A 21860-nucleotide genomic window follows, 5' to 3' on the forward strand; every position below is an offset into this window, starting at 1 on the left:
GTGGGCGAGGGGGTGGGGAGCCATGGGGGGCGAGGGGGTGGGGGAGCCATGGTGGGCGAGAGGGTGGGGAGCCATGGTGGGCGAGGGGGTGGGGGAGCCATGGTGGGCGAGGGGGTGGGGAGCCATGGGGGGCGAGGGGGTGGGGGAACCATGGTGGGCGAGAGGGTGGGGAGCCATGGTGGGCGAGGGGGTGGGGAGCCATGGGGGGCGAGGGGGTGGGGGAGCCATGGTGGGCGAGAGGGTGGGGAGCCATGGTGGGCGAGGGGGTGGGGGAGCCATGGTGGGCGAGGGGGTGGGGAGCCATGGGGGGCGAGGGGGTGGGGGAACCATGGTGGGCGAGAGGGTGGGGAGCCATGGTGGGCGAGGGGGTGGGGAGCCATGGGGGGCGAGGGGGTGGGGAGCCATGGTGGCTGGCTTGGCGCCTGCGGGAAGCGGCTGTACCTCCTGCAGCAGCTGGCTGACAAAGGCCTGGTACTCGCTGCTGCTGGGGTCCTGCAGCTCGACTGTCAGGTTGCGGTCCACGATCCTCAGGGTGACTCTGAACAGCTGGGCCTCTGAGAGGAAAAGTGCATGAATGAGCCCGGATCCCGGGAGCATGCGCTATGGGCACTTCTGCCGGAAAGGCCGCTGGTGTGTGCAGACACGCAGGGACAACAACAGTGGCGGCGGCCCTCAGCGGGCAGGGGAGGGAGGAGAGGGCTCTCTGTCTCTCCCGCAGTTAGCCAAGGAAATGCCGACCCCAACCCCCACGTGCAGGGTGGCGTGCTTCTTCTGGGGGCCCCTCGGAAGCACCCATCTCTGCCTCGGAGGTGGCGGACAAACACCCGTATGTCCTGAGATGGCCGGGCCTCGGCCTAGAGCCTCATGGACAGTCAATACCCAGCACTGCCTGGGGCACCAGCTGCACCACGTGCACTGGCATCCCAGCTGGCCGCAAAGCAGCCTCAGACAAGGCCAATGCCATGGCAGGAGGGCACTCCCCACTGCCAGAGCTGCCATGGTGAGGACTCAGGCCCCTGGGCAGCAGGTGTCACAGGTGGGCCTGGAAGGGGAGGTCGGGTCCCTCCTGAGTGTAGTCACACAGTGACTGCAAGGGTGGGTTTGCTGTGAAGTGAGCTGCCCCTTCGCTGCTCCGTCGCCCCGGCTGCCGCCCACTCTGTGAGGACTCTGCAGGGAAGACCTTCCCACAAAACTCCCCTGCCCCGGGCCTTCTGCTACAACGACAGAGTGGGAGTCAGCCCCACTCCCGCAGAAAGGGCCCAAGGACAGGCACCTGGCTCAGCGGCTAAGAGGCCAGTTGGGACACCTTGTCCATATCCCAGGCCCTGGGCATGAGCCCAGCTGCCATGTGCAACCCCAGCTTCCTGCTAATGCAGACGCCCTGGGCGGCAGTGACAGCCCGAGCGACGCAGTTCACAGCACTCCGGAGGAACACAGGTACAGAGCTCCCTCCCGGCTCCAGGGCAGCCCGTCAGAGCAGGCGTTTGGGGGTGAGGGGGTGAGCCAGCAAACAGAGCGCTCTCTCTCTCTCTCTCTCTGTCTCTCTCTGTGCCTATGTTGGGGGAGCAGCATATCTACGTGTGTTTTTGCTTTTCAAATGATCTTTTAATTTATTGTTATTAGAAAGGCAGATTTACAGAGAATAGACAGAGAAAGATGTTCCGTCTGCTGGCTCACTCCCTAAATAGCTACAATGGCCAGAGCTGAGCTGATCCTAAGCCAGGAGCCAGGAGCTGCTTCCCGGTCTCCCACGTGGGTACAGAAGCCAAAGGCCTAGGGCCATCCTCCCCCACTTTCCCAGGACATAAGCAGGGAGCTGGATGGGAAGTGGAACAGTCAGGACAAAAACCAGCGCCTACATGGGATTCCAGCACTTGCAGGCAGAGGATTAGCCTATTGATCCATGATGCCAGCCACTTCTCAATAACTTTTCAAAGCAAGGGGCACCATTACATAGTAGGTTAAGCCGCCACTTGCAGCACCAGTATCCCAGATGAGCACTGGTTCGAGTCCTGGTCTCTGCTCTCACAATCCAGCTCCCTGCTGATGCAACTGGGAAAGTAGCAGAAGATGGCTTGAGTCCTTGGGCCCCTGCCACCCCCATGGGAGATTTGAATGGAGTGTCCCTGCCCTGATGTGCTTTGGGACATTGTGGGGCAGCCATACTGGGTCCCCCAGAACAGGGCCAGGATGACCCGCAATCCATATGGCAGCCTCACCGGTTTTGACGGCCAGCACGGCCGAGACGTTAGCCCCGCAGCCCTGGTAGCTGGTCTTGACCTCGTAGAGGGCCCCCGCCTCCAGCCCAGCCACCGCTGCGGTCTGGGCCCGGGTCCAGGAGCTGCTGAGCGGGACCCCGCCCCTGGACACCTGGACGTGGAAGGTGCAGTTCTGGGCGAGACTGGAGCTCCAGGACACGCGGAAGCCAGTGCTGGTGACACTGTGCGCCACGTGGTCGCTGACAGGGGGGCAGTCTGTCGGGGGAGAGGAGGAGACGTCAGGGAGAGCTCCCTGAGCACAGGTCAATCCTCACCTCCCAGGGCTCAGGCTGGCCCGCTAGGATTGTAAACTAAACCCGTTTGTCCAAAGTGGAGGGCCAAGCCCTCCTTTCCTTGAAGCTGCCAGATGCTGAGAGAAGGATGCAGGGGAAGACACCGAAGTGCTGCAGCCACTGAGACAAACAGGAAACAACAAGTCTGAGGTATCGATGCCAGTGGCACAGTATGCCAATCATCCACCCATGGTGCCAACATTACCAGTTCATGTCCCAGCTGCTCCCTGCCTGTGGCCTGAGAAAGCAGTCGAGGGCGGCCCAAAGCCTTGGGGCCCTGCACCACCTACGTGGGAGACCCTGGAGAGGCCCCAGGCTCCTGGCTACAGATCAGCTCAGCTCCAGCCACAGTAGCCACTTGGGGAGTGAACTAGCAGATACAATCTCCCTCTCTTTCTCTCTCTCTCTGTAATTCTGACTTCAAGAAAAAATAAATACATCTTTAAAAACGAACGGACGTGTGAGGCTGAGACCTCAGACACTCTCCGGCTGAGCCAAACAGGTGCTTCACCCAAGGGTGCTGGGTCCAGGCTAACACTGTGGCCTTTAAAAGAACAAAAATGTATTTATGTGTTTTGAAATAATTACAGAGATGGAGAGGGAGATGCAGAGAGAAAGCTCTTCCATCTTCTGGTTAACTCCCTAGATGACCACAATGGCCAGGGCTGGACTTGCCCAAAGTCAGCAGGCAGGCGCTTCAACCAGGTCTTCCACACGAACGCAGGGGCCCAAGCATTTGGGCCATCCTTCGCTGCTTTCCCAGGCCACGAGCTGGATGAGAAGTGGAACAGCTGGGACTTGAACCAGCACCCCTAGAGGATGCTGTCGCCACAGGTGGCAGGTTAACCCACACCACCACCATGCTGGCCGCACAGGTGGCCTTTTGCGCAGTACAGAATCAGTGTCTGTCAGACTGCCAAGACAAGTTCTGCAGACGGCTGACCATGTCACCGTGCCAAGACACGGGCAGCAATGACCCCCACGGCAGCTTGCCCACAGGCACTGCAGACAGATTCATACCTGGGGTCGCCAGGCTAAACCCCGTGGTCAGCTGACTGAGAACACTGAAGCTGTGCCCCCACGTGTGTCCACGGGAGGACAGTGGGCAGGGCCACCTCCCCCCAACCCTCAGTGCACTTTCCTATCAAATCCACCCTCCTGCCTGGTGAAAAGCTCAGCTCTCTTTGGATTTAAAGGGGGAAAAGGGGGGAGATTGCTGGCTCCCAGCAGCTGTGGGTTGCAGGGAAAGTGAGTGGCCCTCGGCTAGGCACCAGGCCCCATCAGAATGCTGGTTACTGGCACTTTAGGGGAGTGAACCAGCAGAGAGAACAGTTCTCCCCCCCCATGCTTGTCTGGACACCCCTAAAGCCGCTCACAGAAGCAAAGACAGGCCCAGCCATCCCACCTTTCTAGCATTTTCCTTCATGCTCTACTCACATGTAGCGCATGGCCTGGGCCCGCACTGTGGGCCTCGTCACAACTCCATGTCAGGGGACCCTGAGACGGAGAGGACCCCACCCCAGCCCAGGTTCAAATGCCACCCTCTTGAGCGTTTGTACAACCCATGCACGCAGCACCAAGCAGTGCTCGCCACATCTCAGGAGGCCACAGTGGACAGGTGGGGGTCACAGGCTGCTCTGGCCCCGGCCCCCTCTTCCAGGGCTGTGACCCTGCCCTCTTGAGCCCCGCCATCCCTCGCTATTCTACCACCCATGGGAGCCAGCGGAAGGTGACTTCTCCCTAGAGCAGGTATTGGGGCAAGTATATGGACCTGGCACCTGTCTAGTCGCAAAGAAACACAGGCTCTGGAGGTGGGCAGGCTATCTGGGGTCACTCTGGTGGCCCTAGGGACAAGCACCAGTGTCCTGCTCAGCCAGAGCCGGGGAGGTGTGGCGGAATGCTGAAGGGCAGAGGACGGAGTGAAAACAGGACATTGGCCTTGAAGCTGGAAGGAGACCATCTGAGTTGGCAGGCACCAGCCGGGAGGCCAGGGCCGGGTTAGTCCGAGAGCACCGAGGTCCCGGGAGGCCCGGGCCGGGTTAGTCCGAGAGCACCGAGGTCCCGGGAGGCCCGGGGTCGGATTAGTCCGACAGCACCGTGGTCCCGGGAGCTGTGGCACCTTTTGTGGACCTCAGATCTCAGCAGCTGGTGCTTCAGCCACTAAGTGGCTGTGTGATCCCAGGGAAAACTCCCACTTTCATTTCCAAGGAAACAATCCACAGGCTGGACAGTGCCACTGTCCTGCCATCCTGCCATCCTGCAAGGTTGGGGCACTGAAGTAGGGAGGCAGCCAGGAGCACTGTCCCTCCAGACAGTGCCCACTGCTCCCTGGGGAGCCTTGGATGTGCACTGGGCACTGCCTGGGCACTGCCTGTCAGAGCAGCAGCAGCAGCTCGGCCTGCTCGTCCAGGGCCAGGGCTGTCTGGGAGGTGGCCACAGCGACAGCTCCAGCCAGGGAGCCCCTGGGGAAGGAGAGGGCCTGCTTTGCTGTGCTATCTGGGCTGGCAGCTGAGCTGGGGGGTCTCAGAGCATGGTCGCAGAGGGTGGTGCCGCTGGCTCGGCGCTGCCCCTGCTCAGTGGGAAGCAGGATTTGCCCAGGCACTGAGTGGCTGTTCCATCCCAGCTGTGCACAGAGGCAGTGTGCGGGGTGTGAGGGTGACCCCAAGGATGCCCCGGGACATGAGATGGGAGTGTGAAATGATTTCCTGCAGCTTTCCACTGCTGCACGAACCTGGCTGCCCTGCGTGTCACCAGCCGGGTGACTAATTTCCTAAGAAAAGGATCCGACACGTGCGTGTATTTTCCGAGGCCTTGTGCCTCCGCTCCGAGCCTGCCCATTGCTCATCTGCATTGGCATCCAAATGGAAAGCCCCTGCTGCTCCCCTGCCCACCGTGTGGTCAGGATGCAGCCGGCCTCTCTCAGCTGGGGATCTGACCGCTCCCTCCCAGCAGCCATCCTCACCGCCAGCAGAAACACTCAGGAAACAGGGACCCAAGGTTCCCGCTGCAGGCTGGATTCTGGAACATGAAGGAAAGCAGCTGTACTGGCCCTAGACTGTGCGGTTCCCGAGACCGTGCCCCGAGGGCCGTAGAGGAGGGAATGGCCATGGCGGTGGCTCAGCTCCGGAGGTGCTGCCCCCTGAGCACACTGTGAGAATGGCAGCCATCTTGGGGCTGTCCTGCCAGTGTCCCCAGTGACAGGCCATCGCGGCCTGGACCACACGCCTCTGCACAGAACAAGCTGTGGGCCTCATGCAAGAAACGGGCCTACCTCGGCTTTTCTTTCCTCCTCCGAAAATGCCCATAAAGGTAGCTGCCTCCAGGCCAGCAGTGTGGCATTGTGGGTGAAGCGACAGCCTGCAGAGCCAACACCCTGCATGGGTGCTGGTTCAAGTCCTGGGTGTGCCACTTTCCAGCCAGCTCCATGCTTAAAGCACCTGGGAGAGCAGTGGAGGACAACCCAAAGGGTTGGACTCTTGCACCCAGGGGGAGACCTTGAGGAAGCTCCTGGCTTCCGCCATTGTAGCCATTTGGGAAGAAACCCTGACTTTTACTTAAATAAACATTTCTAAAAAGAGTAGCTGCCTCCCAGGGCTTTTCTGAAAATTAAATGAGGCAGCACCCAACATGTGCTTAGCACACAACCCGCGTGCCAAGTGCCATGGTCTCTCAACTCAGTTACCAGCACAAAGGCAGCTGCCTTCTGGAAGTCCCTCCAACAGGACAGCCTGCTTGTTACACTGTCCACGCACCCCACCCTGGGGGGAGAGCAAGACCCCTGCACCCATGCCACAAGGCGGAAGGTCGAGCAGGAAGCGGGCTACTGCCCTGGCAACGGGCACAGCTAAGAGCATGGCAGTATGGCCAGGTCCACCTAAGCAAATCCCAGTCATGGCAGCCAGTCGGTTTCCTGGGGGGGCTCTACATGGCAGGCTGGTCACCGGCAGCAGAAGGCCGTGCGGTAGGATTTATACGTGGTGATGGCCGGCCCGGCGAGGAGTGGTGCGCCCTCCACTGGAATGACAGGAGATGCAGTCACACCTGCCAGCCGCATGGGGCGATCCAGTGTGTCCCGTGGAACTCTGGTCCACCCCGTGGCCGTCCACAACCATCCCACCCCTGGCTGCTGTTGGGGACACCCTCAGTTCTGTGAGTCTTATCTGCACCTTGCTGGCTGCTGACCACCTCCTTCCTGCCAGCCGCACCCACACCTCACTGGCTGCGTGGAGATCACTTAGGAGCCCTGTTGATGTACCTGCTCACCGTGCTTCCACCCCGCCTCCTGTGGCCTGCGGCCTGCTCTCTGCCCTGTGCCGGGTCTCCTGTGGCCTGTGGCCTGCCCTGTGCTGGGTCTCCTGCAGCCTGCTGCCTGCCCTGTGCCGGGTCTCCTGCGGCCTGCTGCCTGCCCTGTGCCGGGTCTCCTGCGGCCTGCTGCCTGCCCTGTGACGGGTCTCCTGCTCTCTGCCCTGTGCCGGGTCTCCTGCAGCCTGCTGCCTGCCCTGTGCCGGGTCTCCTGCGGCCTGCCCTGTGCCGAGTCTCCTGCGGCCTGCTCTCTGCCCTGTGCCGGGTCTCCTGCTCTCTGCCCTGTGCCGGGTCTCCTGTGGCCTGTGGCCTGCCCTGTGCTGGGTCTCCTGCAGCCTGCTGCCTGCCCTGTGCCGGGTCTCCTGCGGCCTGCTGCCTGCCCTGTGACGGGTCTCCTGCTCTCTGCCCTATGCCAGGTCTCCTGCGGCCTGCTCTCTGCCCTGTGCCGGGTCTCCTGCGGCCTGCTGCCTGCCCTGAGCCAGGTCTCCTGCTCTCTGCCCTGTGTTGGGTCTCCTGCAGCCTGCCCTGTGCCGGGTCTCCTGCTGCCTGCTGCCTGCCCTGTGCCGGGTCTGCTGTGGCCTGCTCTCTGCCCTGTGCCGGGTCTCCTGCTGCCTGCGGCCTGCCCTGTGCCGGGTCTCCTGCGGCCTGCTGCCTGCCCTGTGCCGGGTCTCCTGTGGCCTGCCCTGTGCCGGGTCAGATGGCATGGGGATTGGCTACCACACCTGTTCACTCTGCCCATGGCTGCAAGCTTCGCATCACCCCAGTCCCCATCACATCGTTCTCACGAGTTCCCTCTGGAAGTGGAAGGGTGGGCCAGGACCAGGCCCCTCCAGCCTTCAGCACCACCTCCGCCTCCACTCCATGCCCTAGTGCCTGCTTCAGCACCCAGGACCTCAGCACATCCCCCCTCTGTGCCCAGCAGCTGGCTTGCCCCACTGCCAGGAGCCCCAGGTGCGAGTGACTCCCTGTGCCCCCCTCACTCACCCTTCACAGCTACTGCCGACCTGAGCTCTGCCCTCTGGCTTTGCTTTGGGAATGGCCTTTCTTGATCCACTCCTCAACACCCCGCAGATCCACACAGTTGCCAGGGTTCCTGGTCAACATGCCCAGGCTCCTACCCTTCCCTCCAAATCCACAGTTAAATGTTGCCTAAGGAGCCTGCCTCCTTCACAGGCCAGTCCCTTACTCTGCACCTGCCTCAGCTGTGGGCACGTTGGCTGCCACACACAGTGCCAGCTCCCTGCCAGCTCCAAGCCCAGCCCTGTCTTCCTGTCCCCTTCCTTGGAGCCACCCAACTGCTCCAGCAGGATGTCACTGCCCCCTGTTCCTCCTCCTCCTCTGATTCACCTGTGGTCTCCAGGGTTCCTCCTCTAGCCTGCTCTTACCCCTCTCCCTGCTTCTTAACCCGCCGCTGGATGCCCCGCTTTGCTGCTTGAATCTCACTCATGCCCTCTCGACCCTGCTGCCTCCAGGGATGGGCTCCAAAAGCCCCCAGCTGGTACTAAGTTCCCTTGGCTTCTCACACAGCATAGGGTGCAAGCGCTGGACTGGTCACAGTGAGAGATGACTAAAGAAGGTGGGCTCGGGCCCAGCGCGGTGGCCTGGCGGCTAAAGTCCTCACCTTGAACGTGCCAGGATCCCATATGGGCACCGGTTCTAATCCCTGCTGCTCCACTTCCCATCCAGCTCCCTGCCTGTGGCCTGGGGAAGCAGTCGAGGACAGCCCAAAGCCTTGGGACCCTGCACCCGCGTGGGAGACCTGGAGTAGGTTCATGGTTCCTGGCTTTGGATCGGCGAAGCACCGGCCGTTGCGGCTCATCAGACGGAAGATCTTCCTCTCTGTCTCTCTTCCTCTCTGTATATCTGACTTTGCAATAAAAATAAATAAATCTTTAAAAAAAAAAAAAAAAGAAGGTGGGCTCAGTGCCGTCTGCCAGGTTAGCACCTCGGAGCCCTGGAGTTCCAGCCTGCCTGACCCCAGGCCTCCCAGAGCCACCTGCATGTCATTGGGAGCAGCCACCGGGTGGTCAGCACCCTGTTAGGGAACCTACCGTCCCCTCAAGTTACTTCTGCTTGATACAGATCAGCTGCACCCAGCACCTGGCACGCACCTGGCCCGGCTCCCTTCCCTGGGCACTACCTTCCTCCAGGTGGCTCCGCAGCTGGGGATGCGGGCCCGCCGAGGACCCCTGCACGCCAGTGCACCGGTGCCAGCCCTCCTCGTTGACGCATAGCTCCGCCCCCGAGCAGGTGCTGAGTTCTTCATACAGGCATTCGTTCACATCTGAGGACAAAGAGGACAGGCCCACCTCCTCATTCCCTGACCTCTCATCCTTCGCGGCTGCCTTGGGGCCCAGCAGTGAGAGGGGAGCAGGTGCGTTGGGCAGTGGCCCCAGGACATTCTGGGGAAGGCCGGTGCCGGCCTCCCTCCCAGCAGCTGCCAACACCTGGGCAGGGCACGCCAGTGCCCAGCTGGCAGCAGCACTCTGAGAAGTTGGGGCACCAGGGAATGACACAGCAGTTTTCACCGTCATGAAAACAGTTTAAAAATCCGCACTTGAAGTAGTCTTCAAGAAGTTCATGGAAATGGAATTTTGCAAGTTTTCTTTGTGGAAAAAAACAGAAGAAATCCACACACGAGAGGGGTCATCAGAAAGTTTACAGAAATGCGTGTTGCAGAGAAACCGAATCAATGACTCTTTTCTATGATCATGTCTCATGAACTGTGCAAGGGTGGTTATGGATGAAATCAGGGGCACCAGGAACAGACGGAGTGCAGGTGGCTTCTGAGTTGACAACCAAAACTCATGCAGCGCCACCCTGCCCAGCGGGGCCTGCCCTCCGTGGTGGTCCTATCGGGCAGCAACAGTTCCCGGAGCAGAGACCTCAGTGAGGCGCTGCCAAGTGCAGGGAGCAGGCGGACACAGCCCGACCCCTTCATGCTGTCATGAGGCCCAGACGGGGCACCCACCAAACACCACACCCCTTCTCTGGCCAGGGTGAGGGATTAGTTCCCACTTGCTTGCTTTTTTTTTTTTTTTTAATTAAAGATTTATTTGTTTGAAAGGCAGAGTGACAGAGAGAGTTCCCACTCACTGGTTTAGTTCCAGCCCTCAAGTCCACCTTGCACATAGATGTCCAGGTGCCCCTCCCACTCCTGCCCCAAGGGAGCACTGACCTTGCACCTGGACGCTGACCACCTCATAGACGCGCCGCACCAGCTCATCCAGCATGCCAGAGACGCTGGCCACGGGCAGCAGCTGCGGCAGGCCCAGCAGCAGCCACGACAGCGTGGTGGAGGGGTCGCCACTGGCCGAGCGCAGGTGATGGACGGAGGCGTTCAGCGGCTGCAGGGCACTGAGAACCTGTGAAGCCAGGATGAGAGCGTCATGCAGTGGGATGGTACCCCCCGCCTTCAGACGAGGAAACAGGCCCCCGTGGTGGCAGCCGGTGCTTTGGCACAGCACATTAAGCCACCAGATGTGATGCCAGCATCCCACAGTGTCACTAGTTCGAGTCCTGGCTGCTCCACAACTGATCCAGCTTCCTGCTTATGGCCTGGGAAAGCAGCAGAGATGGACCTGGTCTCCTGAACCCCTAACTGGGTGTCACCTGCTGCCTCCTGCACTCCCAGCAATGCTGAGCAGCCTGCCATGCCCTCAGTGGTCCCCCACCCTTCTCCCCACTTACCAGGGAGCCCAGGAGGCGTGTGTGGTTCAAGAGGCGGGGGTCCTCTCGCAGCAGGTCCTGGAAGTCCATCTTCACCAGGATGGTCACATTGTACCAGGCCAACATGTTCTCGGGGACTGCACCTGCACACCAAACACCGTTGAGGAAGGAGCTTGGGGGCACAGAGGGAACCCCAGAGGCAATGGAGTCAGGGGACAAGAAGCTGGGAAGCAGAGTACTGGCCAGCACTGGCCTCTCTCCACACACACCTGCAGCACAGGTGAGACCTGCCCCGGTCCCTGCCTCACTCCTTTCCTCTGGTGGCCATGGACACCTGTCCCTGGGCAGTCAGGAACCTGGGACCCACAGAGCTGGCCTTCCCTTGAAGAGATTCTCTGGCAGTATAAATCCACCTGCTAGTTCTCGATGTAGCATAACGTCTTCCCGCCATACAGAAGTACTGTAGACTGTGCCACATCCTGTTTGTACTCTCAAACTGTATCATTGCACAGATGTACCTTTTTGATGATCATCATTTAACAGCAGAGTGGACATGTAGTATCATAATACACCCACGTGATGTTGGCTATAGTGCCGCTTATGCCCATAGTACCCCATACCAAGTACCTGTCGGGTGGGATATTTTTGAACACCTGTTTCTCTGGCTCTGACCCTGGCTGACCTATTCTCCCCGGTCACAGGAAAGCATTCAATGCTGGCAGCTTGGACACAGAGGGGGCAGTGTCCTGAGCATGGGGCTGGGAGGACGTCGGCCAAGTCTGGGGGCACGCTTCAGGTGCCCACACATCCCACTGGGAGACACAGCTCCCCTGAGCCCTCACCTCCCCTGCCCGTGAGGCCCTGGGAACTCTGCCCTACAAGGGACGTCTCCCATTCCAGGATACCCGGGCCAGCTGCTGGTGCTCACCCGCTGATGCCACAGTGGCAGGATTTTGAAGTGCACATGCCACCTGTGCCCATGGGGGAGGGCATCCCTGCCGCCCTCTCCTGAGCCCTCCTCCCCCAGCTTGCATGTCTGAGTGTGCATCTACAGCAGCCCTACCTTGGGGTGTGGGGGCCACACAGCGGCGCCCCCCCAGCCAGGGGCAGCACTTGTTAAGTCCAGGACAGTCGGCGTCTGTGCTGCATGGGGACGCGGACGCTCCTGGCCCCGCCCCCGCCGCCGGGCAGACCCCGGGTCTGGAGGTGAACCCTCCAGAGCGATTCAGAGCTGGGGGAGAAGTGGAAACAGGGTTAACAAAGTGCAGTGCTGGTGCCCTCAACGCAGCCCCAGGGAGCAGCAGCAGGCCTGAGGGGCTGAACCTCCTGTGGGCCCAGGAGCCCAAGTGCAGGGCTCCAGGCGTCCTCCCGGAGGGCCCTGCCCCTCCTCCCATTCACTCAGGACTAAGTACTGGGCACAGTGCTAGGCACCTGCCCCAGCACGGGAGCCAAAGGCAAGTCCTGCTTTCAGCACAGGACTCCGCCTGGGAGCACAGCCTGCAAGCCAGACTAGGTAGGAGTCGCAGGGCCAGGCAGAGCTGCAGGGTGGGGGGGGTCAGCAAGGCCACCTGGGAGAGGAGGAATGGAGTGTGGGGGATCAGAGAGCGGCTGCTCCCCAGCCAGGACCCCAGGCGCCGGTGCTGGAAGCAGCTGACAGGAGCAGAGACTGGACCAGCCATGGATCACGGGACCCTCTGTGCTCTTCACAGCTTCTCCGTGGGTGTAAAATCACCCTAAACTCAGGGATCCACTTAAACAAACAGAAAGCACAGGGACCAGCACGGTGGCAGCGAGGGAAGCAGCATCCCATATGGACACCAGCTTCAGTCTCCACTGCTCCACTTCCATCCCAGCTCCCTATTTGTGGCCTGGGAAAGCAGTGGAAGATGGACCAAGGCATGGGGACTCTGCACCTACATGGGAGACCCAGAACAAGCTCCTGGCTCCTGGCTTTGGATCAGCTCAGCTCTGGCTGTTGCAGCCAGTTAGGAAGTGAACCGTGGATGGAGACACTCTTGCTTTCTGTTTCTTTCTCTGCAATTCTGCTTTCTAATAACTAAAACAAGTCTTCAAAAACAAAGCAAATGCAGCCATCACCCCCAAAACTTGGCTTCCATCAAGGGTTGCTCATCCTGAGGCAGGTTTTATGTCTGCATCTGCACAGAGCTTGGGGTCGGCGCTCCACTTGGCACCGCAGAGAGCAGCGGGCATAGCCCCTGGCAGATGCTGCATACAGTGAAATAGAGTGCCCAGTGCCTGGCAACCACTAGTGGACGGTGCCCAGAGCCGTGCCTCAAGGACAGCAATGCCCAGGGGAGGCAGCGGCACCTGCTAGAAAACTATCACCCACTGCCTCCTCTCGCTGGCATCCCTGACCTGGTCAGCACAGGATGTTCTCACAGAAAAGCCCCCAGCAACCAGCAAGGGAGCAGGAAGTTTAGAAGGTGTCTCCAGCCCCCCGAGGGGTCCTAGGCTTGCCCTCCCCAGTTGTGGAGCCTGTGAGGAGGACCGTGTAGTGAGTGGGTATTGGCTGAGAGGTCGGACTCCACAAGCTAGGCACTGAGATGGTGTTGGTACCGCAGGGCAGTGGAGGTGATCTCTCGCAGAAGTGCCCTGTATTAGACACGGTTGTCCTCCCTCTGAGGGGTGCCTGCTCACCAGCAGGGGCAGAAGGAAAAAAAACCTGCTGGGGGCCCTGGGCTGGGACGCATGTCACCCATATCTGACAACCAGCTGCAGAGCAGAGCAGCAACTTCCGCCTTTTCCCCTCCCCTCAGTCCCTGGCGGCCCCTCACGTCCACCATGGCAGCACCAGGCCCTCCCAGCCTTGAGCCGCACAAAACCTGGGGGCTGTTAACTGACTTCTGCAGCCACTGCCTCACTTATGGCTGCAAACACCTTCCGCCCATCTTGCCGCTAACTTGAGCTTCGACCCAGACAGCGGCACCTGCCGGCAGGTAGAGGAAGTGCAGCTGCCTTGGGTGCCCCGGATGGAGCGCATAGTGAGGTCCAGTGTGCCTGGTCCCAAGGTCCTCTCAGGTGACGCCCCTGGACCCCACCACCCAAGGAAAGGGGTTGTTCCAGGACCACGGGCAGCAGTAAGCACAGCTCAAGGCTGCAACCTTGGTGCCTGCTGGGAAAGGAACAGGTGTCAGGCAGAAGGGGCCCCTGAGACCAGCGCCTGGCAGCCTGGCTCTGAAAAAAATAACCCGGGGCTGCAGCCGGCTCCTCCTAGTGGCTGGGGCGCTGACAACGGTGGTGGCCTGGAGACATCCCTGGTAGAGGAGCATGCCTTATAAACGGCTTCTCCTGAGCCATCTGACCTCTGAACAGGGTTCCCAGGGGACAGCTGCTGCCCTGTCCTGGGGAAAACCTCCCTGGAGTGCCCAGGTGGCCCTGCGGCAGTGTTCTGGCCCAGGACTCTGCAGCGTGTCCCCCCTGGTTTGGGGAGAAGGCCCCGGGGCAGGCAGTGTCCACCATCCAGGTGATACGGAACCCCTCCAGGTGAGCACCTGACCTCACGTTCTCACTTCCCACCCCCACCTTGTAACAGGAGAGGGAGCAGGACCTGCTCCCAGGGCTCATGTCACACCCAGCCACCTGGGTCACCACCTGCCACTGCTCCCCAGCGGAGATCCCCTACACCGCCAGGTCCTGCCTGCTTGGGCATTGGTGACTGAGCCACTCTGGCACCCCGTGACCAGCTCCAACATCCTGCAGGTGGCAGTAGCCCCAAACTGCCCGGAGCAAGCAAGAGGATGCGGTGGGGGACTGGAGACTCTGGGTAGAAAAGAGAGTCAAGTCTCAGGGCCCACGCTGCCACCCTCAAATGATCCTGATGCCTGGTCGAGGTGGAGGACCAGCATTCTAGAAAGTTCCAGCAAGTCCTGAACTTCTGGGTTTCCTCCTAGGGGAGCCTGTGTCCACCCAGCACTGTGTCCTGGACTCACGTAGGACGCAGTAGAAGCCCAGCTGCTCATAACCTTCACAGCAGTTGGTCACATTCCTGGCCTCGGGGACGTCCACCGCCACGTACTGTGTGCTGTACACAGTCTTGGGACATCGTCTCCAGGGGATCCAGCCGCCGCAGGACACAGAGGAGATGTGGGATGTCTGCGTGGCCTCCACCCGGCGGATATGCTGGGTCACCAGGCGCTCACACAGCTGATAGCCCAACAGGGACAGGCCGGTCTCTGCAGCAGGGATAGGGTGGGAAGAATGAAGGAAGAACTCCAGGGTCAAGTCCACCAGGGGCTTCAGGCAGGTGGACAAAGACCCCTGTACTGAGCCAAAGCTTGGGCTCCACCTACCAGCCACACCCCAGCAGGATTGTGTCCATATGTTCAAATCCCAGCTGCTCCACTTCCCATCCAGCTCCCTGCTTGTGGCCTGGGAAGGCAGTGGAGGACGGCCCAAACCCTTGGGACCCTGCACCCACCTGGGAAATTCAAACTGAGCTCCAGGCTCCTGGGTTCAGATCAGCCCAACTCCAGCCACTGTGGCCATTTGGGGAGTGAACCAGCAAATGGAAGAACTTTCTCTCTGTAACTCTGCCTTTTAAATAAATAAATAAATTTAAAAAAACCAAAACCCTCACACATGGTGATGGTTTATTTGACTGTAACTCCAATAGGGGGACACAGTCATCAGCCAGGAGATAGGGTGCAGGACAGACCTGCTGGGAGATGGGGGTGTGGGGCAGCCATGCTGGGAGATGGGGTGTGGGGCAGCCATGCTGGGAGATGGGGTGCAGGACAGACCTGCTGGGAGATGGGGTTCAGGATAGACCCTCCCTTATCTCTTGCCTGGAGCCTGCTTCCTATGAGCAAGGACCCCACAATCACACCCCTCTGTTGTGGGCTGCTCTCCATGTACGTAGCTCCTGGAGCTTCCCTGCTTGCTCTCCCGGAGAGTCTTCCTGTCCTGTGACAAGGACTGCTGTAGTTGACCCTCAGACGTAGGCACTGGATGGAGGTGGACTGCAGGGTTTCAGTACCAAGCCTGTGCCACCCACAGACCACAGGCACAATACCAGGAGTCACTGGCCACCTCGAGGTTGTGGGATTTGGGGTGAGGAGCCAGCCCTGTCCACCAGCCTCGCTCCTCCCCTTGGCCCCAAAGCCCTCAGGAGCCTCAGGACAGGGTAGACAGCTGGCTGGGCACATCTGCATTTGCCAATCCTCAATTTCTGAGCGCTGGGCGAGCGCTGCTCAACCCAGCAGCCTGCAGGCCAAGGCTCCAGGTCAGGGTTTGTTTCCTTCTGAGAGCAGCAGGGTTGGCTCATGGGGAGAGATGCAGAGATCAAGACAGCAGTCATTGGCATCCCACAGCGGGGCAGTGGCTGGGACCCCCAGTGGAGACCTCACAGCACCCTTGCCCCACCCCTGCCATACACACAGGGGTACAGACTGTAAGGCTATCCCATATCCTGGGGGGCTGATGGGAAGGGCTCCAGAGCCAGCCCCCTGCAGCGGCAACAGCCTGGGGTCAGCCTGGTTGCTAACCAGCCATGTGGGGTCAGCCTGGGGAGTGGGCTGACTCCAGCATGGGAGAGGAGCTGGCAGAGAAGCCCTATAAGGAGCAGGAGGCATGAGGTCTGGGCTGGGGCAGAAGTCAGTGTCAGGGGCCGGGGCAGCTGGGCCTTGAGCTTGGGAGTGGGTGAGTGAGGGGCTGCACGTGCTCACTGATTGGGGGCCCCTGCCAGGCAGGACACACCCAGGGCTCTCTGCGCTATCAGCCAGGCGGGGCGGGCGTGCGCTTTCCACCCTGATTGTGAGCAGACGCTGCCAGGACAAAGAGTGAGGGGTCCTGGGCCCCTGGGAGCCCAGAGACAGCAGCTGGCAGGCACAGGACTGCAGCTGGGCACCAGCAGGGCCCTCACACACATACACGGGCACACTCACACCTACACACAGACACATGCATCTCCTGGGAAACCTGGGAGGTGTTTGTCACATTTGGCCTCTCGAGTCCCACTGGGAGTCCCTGGGCTGCCTCGGGCCTGGTGCTTAGCAGCGCCCGGAGAGGACATGTCCTGCAGCTCCTGCCGTCCCTCTGCGAGCCGACAGGTCAGGCGTCCAGGTCCTGGGTTCCGGTCTCAGACATGAGACAGCCCAGTGCCCTAGGGTCAGACCCCTGCCTGAAGACACCCACCACCCCAGTGCCAACCACGGGAGCTTACACCCATGCTGCATCCTCTATACCCCAGCCGTGCCTGGCAGCTACAGAAGGACCCAGTGAGATGAGGCCTGGGCAGCCAGCAGGGCACACGGCAAGAAGCCGAGCCGGACTGCAGCTCTTGAGGTTGGCAGCGGGTGCCACAGCAGCCCAGGAGAGAGTGGGGCTCTGCCCTGCATCCTGGCACACAGGAGGGGCCACCCACCGTGCCATCACAGCTCTCCTCCAGCTCTTTCCATCCTGTTCATCCCACCACTGAGCCCAGCATCTTCCCCATGACCCTTCCTGATGGAAAACTCAAGCTCCAAAAAGAGAAAACAAACAAACAAAAAAGCAGTTAGAGCAAAACCTGCTTCGGGGTGAACCTGTGCCAAAATGAAGCCGAATAAAGCGGCGAAGCGGGCCTCCCTCACGTCTAGGCTGCAGAGGGTAGGTTCTAAGAGGAGATGGCTCACAGTAAGGGCGGTCTCCATTCCCTGGACTGCCACCTGTCAGCCATTGGCCATGTCAGCGCACACCTGCTAAGGATTTGTCCACTGTCCTCGGCTCCGCTGCTGGCGAGTCTGCCTGTGGGCAGTCCCTGCCTGTTCCTTAGCATGGCTTGAAGACCCACGAGAGCTACGTCACCCCCAGTAATGCAGAATGTGGGGCTCCTTCAGACCATAGCCCAGAACCCTCTGTTGTGACCCTGTCTGCCGCAGGCGTGTGGAGGCACCTGTGTGCATGCCAGAGGAGCCGGCCTCCGTGCCACTGCACCCCCTCCGTGGCCAGCTCCTGCAAGGCCAGCTGGAGCATTCGCCATGTCTCAGCAGAGCCCTCCTCCTCCAGGATCTCCCAAACACCTCACCTGTGAAGCCGCTGGCCCAGCTCAAGCTCACAAGGTTGACCAGAGCCAGGAGGGCCAGCCCTGAGGCCCTGAGCATGGTCCAGCGCTGGTGGAACAGGGTTCTGGGCTCCCCTGGCATAGCCCAAGTCTCCCCCAAGCAGGGCCGTGAAAGGAGCTGAGTTGCTGGGCTGGGAGCAAAGACCTTCTGTTCCCCAGGCTGCTGATGGTGGCAATGGCTTCAGAGGAAGCCCGCCCCTTAAGCCTGCTCGGGAACGCCTGCTACTGCAGCCGTGCCCCCTCGGGGCATCTGCGTGCCATGGCCCATTCTTGCTTGGCACAGATGGCATATCTCGCAGGAAAGTTGAGTCCCCAATGGCCCTAGCCGCCTCGCTGGAAGCCGTCTCGTTGCCATGCAGACAACGCATCCTGGCCCTGAACCTGACTCCCTCCATCAAAGCATTCTCGGAGCTGGCAAGGGAGCTGGAGTCCCCATCAAAGCGGTCCGTTGGTTCACAGAGGCGGCCTTCACACGGTGGGACAATGGGGGTCAGAGGTCAGGAGCTCAGCCCCCGCCTCTCCCCGTCTTCCTGCTCAGCAGCTACGAAGTCCAGCAGAAACTGAGGGAATGGATACATCACCGGCACCAGCATGTCCACGGCAGCCCGGTCTCAGCGGTGCTGAGAAAAGCTGTCAGAAGGCTGAGCTGTGCCACGTGCCACGTCCACGCAGATGGCAGCTCCGGCCAGGAGGACAGAGGCCCCTGGAAGCGTCCCTGGCCATGGGGACATGGGGAGGACTGGCAGCGCTGTAGGGAACTGGGGGTTTATCTCCTAGGCCATTGTGCTTAGATTCACAGCCCATGCTGTGTAGCTGGCAGCGCCCGTGCCCTGGGCCGCGGCTGGGACAGCCAAAGCCCTCCTACAGCCCATGGAGGAAGTCCCCGTGGGTCTGATGGAGCCCCATGGTGGTTGTTTGGCTTCTCGGCCAAATCCCTAAGTGCCCTAAACACAGAAGGTTCTTCCAGAAGGGACCCCCCGGGCTAACGCCCTAGTGCTGTTGCTACAGCTTTTCTTCCCAGGGGATGAATATTGCCTGGATCACCTGCAGTGTCTTCCCCACCCTCACTCCCGCCCCCAGTGGCTAAAGGTGAGATGCTGAGACAGGTGCACAGAGCGGACCCTGGCGGGGAGGGGGCTTGGTGCTGGGGTTGGCCCCTTGGAACACAGTGCCCACCTGGTGCAGTGCCAGCTTATCTCCTGACTCCAACTTGCTACTCAAGTGCATCTTGGGAGGCAGCAGGTGCTGGCCGTGGGTCACTGTCACCCCTGTGGGTGACCTGGCTGCTGTTCCAGGCTTCTGACTGCAGCCCTTGGCTGTTGCATGGGGTGTGGACCAGAGGGGATGGAAGGATATTTAGCCTACCTCTGTCTCTCCAGCTCTCACATAACTACACCTAGATAAATAAATGAGCAAACAAAAATTGTTTAATAAAATGGAAAGCAGAAAACACCCCCACAATTCAGGGGTCCCCACAGTGAGGGGCCCCAGAACACAGTGGCCCCCAAACTTTGGGTAGAATTGGCTCACGTGCTGTGTTGCCCATCAAGGTATCATCTTATTTTTGTTTCAATCAGAAGAGAATCCATGTGAAAGCTATAATGCAATATTTGAAAAATAAAAATGTATTCATACTAATGAATGAGTGTGTGAGTGTGTGAATGCAGGTCCAGGCAGACGGTTAGGAGGTCCATATGGAGCTGTGACAGAGTGGACGCCATCTCAGAACCTGTGTTCCGGAGGTGTCAGGGGCCCAAGCACGTGAGCCATCCCCCACTGCTTTCCCAGGCACATCAGCAGGGAGACAGACAGGAAGTACAGCAGCCGGGACTCGAACCAGTATGCAAATGGGATGCTGGTATCTCAGTGGTGGCTTAACCCACAGCAGCCCCATGAGGACCTTGGTTCTCCTCCTCACCACCCCATTGTGGGAGAGGCCCTTCCTCCCCATTACCCAGATGCAGAAAGTGAAGTTCAAAAATTAACCCTGGGTTTGCTCCAGTCTAAAGCCCAGGTGCCTCACACACCACTCCCCTGCCCCCTGGTCATGACCCAAAGAGACCGCATACCATGGACCCCCCAGAGAGGGGACTGTATCGAGGCAGCTTTCCACTTGAGGACGCATTGGGTTTTTAGGGTCACCCACACACAGTGTCGGAATTCACTTTCTTTTCATACTCTACCAGAGGGTTTTGAAAAGCTTTCAGGAGCTGGTGCTGTGGCATAGCAGGCTAACCTTCCACTTGTGCCACTGCAATCCCATATGGGTGCTGGTTTATAACCTAGCTGCTCCACTTCTCATCCAGCTCCCTGCTTATTGTCCAGGAAAGTGGTAGAGGATGGCCCAAGTCCTAGGGACCCTGCACTCCCGTGGGAGACCCAGAGGCTCCTGACTCCTGGCTTTGGCCCAGCACAGCCCTGGCCACTGCACACATTTGCGGAGTGAACCAGCAGGGAGAAGACCTCTTTCTCCTCTCTTCCATACAGCCTGGCATGGCCTTCCAGCTCCCGAAGAGCCACGTGTGAACTGATGTAACCCCCAAGACGGCGTTTTCTCCAGATGTTACACATCTGTGTTTTTCCACATTTGCCTCTCCATATGAATGATTTGAGGAGAACATAACCCCATGGGGTCCCACACGGCTAGGATACAGCCCACTTGGGGTCCATCTGTCTGCCCCCTGCCCCGGGGCCACTGCCCTGAACAGTGTCTTAGGCTGGCAAGCGCTGGGGCAGCCACCAGTGTGCAACACTGAAGGACACATGTGAACATGTACCTTTCACACTCACACATGTGCACCCAGCTGCACACACTCAGTGCCCACACGTGCTACAATCTGTGCATGCAGATACACACACATGTGCTCACACTCACACACTTAGAGACGTGGTAGACGAAGAACTTCCGATTGGATGTGAACAGCACTTCCTGCAGGAGGGAAGTGGCCAGAGCTGGCCAGGGCCCACTTTCTCTGTGACCTTTCTAGCTGTCCCCAACAGTACTCGGGGAAGTCCCACGCCCACCACCCCAGGGTTCATCACCCGTCACCCTGCAGGTCCCCGCCTTGCACCGTCCTGGGCTGCACTCCGCCACAGTGAGGCTGTGGAAGCTGGTGCAGCCCAGGAGGCCTTGGGGAATGGCCCATGCACACAGTCCCCTCCCACAGTCATCCACATAGCCAGGCAGGGAGGGGTGTGTGGGCCTTTCCTGGGCTCAGGTTGCCCAGAGGGTAAGAGGGAGGGGAGGGCAGGGAGAGTTTGCACCAGGCAGCAAAGGCAGCTCTCAGACAACTATAGGCGTTCACAGCCGTGTCCCTCAGGCATCCACTTGGAGAGGAAACCCAGGCCAAGAGCGCCTCTGCGCAACACATGAGGCCATCTCGAAGCTGCCATGGCCCCAGGGTCTGTGAACAGGAAGGGCTGGAGGAGACTGAGGGGAGATGGGAGCTTGGGGAAGGAGGGTGGGCTCAGGAGTGTAGGGCCGAGGCTGGGGCACTGGGAGGGGCTGGGGAAGGGAGGGTTCCAGAAGGACATAGCAGGTGCATGAGGACCATGAGGGGCAGGTGGCAGGCCCAGAGCACTGTGGGAGAATCCCAGCAGGCAGCCTGATGCATCACACCCACACACACACTCACACGCTCACATACTCTCACTCTGTGCCTGAGCCCCAGCCCCAGGGAGTAGGACCTTATTAGGAAACCAGATGTTTGGCAGATGTGACTGCAGATCTTGGGGTGAGATCATACAGGACTCAGGCTGGACCCCAAGTCCGAAGACTAAGCAGAGCGGACACCCTTCGTGGGGAAAGCCAGGAGAAGACGTGACCAACCTGGGGATCCGTCTACTAGCCCACATGCACCCAGGGCTGCGGGGAAGCGAGCCACAGCGACTCAGCAAACCCGCAGCCCATGGGCTCACAGCTCCCTGACAACAGCCCTGCCCACAACCTGACCTTGGAGTGGCAGCCTGGGGCGTTGTGAGAGCCAGAAGTTCTGTCACCCAGCAGTGGGGCCAGGGCAGTCACGGCCTCACCCTCCAGCCCCTGGGTGCTGGCCAGCAGGTGCAGTGCGAGCCCCTGGGGTGCCTGTGGGTTTTGTGGGCAGACCTATGCAGTGGATTTATCAGGCAGCACAGCGGGGTCCCTTTATCCTTGAGCTTGGGCCGTGGCACCTACTGTCAGGGTGGAAACTCCACCAAGACCTGCAACTCCCCTCAGCTCCCTCTCTCTCTCCTGTCTCTCTCTGCTCTGTCTTCCCTGCCTAGGCATGGACAAAGCAG

The 21860-nt window shown here is 60.1% G+C and overlaps 1 protein-coding gene across 1 annotated transcript in view; it reads right to left on the reverse strand.

Annotated features, from left to right (window-relative positions):
- UMODL1 (uromodulin like 1) overlaps positions 1 to 17662 on the reverse strand; it is a 43238-nt gene extending 25576 nt beyond the window's left edge. Inside the window, exons 1-8 of the mRNA XM_058661254.1 lie at positions 17547 to 17662; positions 14473 to 14715; positions 11586 to 11753; positions 10544 to 10665; positions 10032 to 10218; positions 8994 to 9137; positions 2220 to 2474; positions 442 to 554 (exon numbers count right to left, since the gene is read on the reverse strand). Of these exons, the coding sequence (XP_058517237.1) occupies positions 442 to 554; positions 2220 to 2474; positions 8994 to 9137; positions 10032 to 10218; positions 10544 to 10665; positions 11586 to 11753; positions 14473 to 14715; positions 17547 to 17622 (1308 nt within the window). The 5' untranslated portion in view covers positions 17623 to 17662. The remainder of the gene's footprint in view (positions 1 to 441; positions 555 to 2219; positions 2475 to 8993; positions 9138 to 10031; positions 10219 to 10543; positions 10666 to 11585; positions 11754 to 14472; positions 14716 to 17546) is intronic.
- Between the last annotated feature and the right edge of the window lie 4198 nt (positions 17663 to 21860).

Source organism: Ochotona princeps, chromosome 3 (genome assembly GCF_030435755.1).
Source record: "Ochotona princeps isolate mOchPri1 chromosome 3, mOchPri1.hap1, whole genome shotgun sequence".
In the NCBI taxonomy this organism is placed as follows: Eukaryota; Metazoa; Chordata; class Mammalia; order Lagomorpha; family Ochotonidae; genus Ochotona; species Ochotona princeps.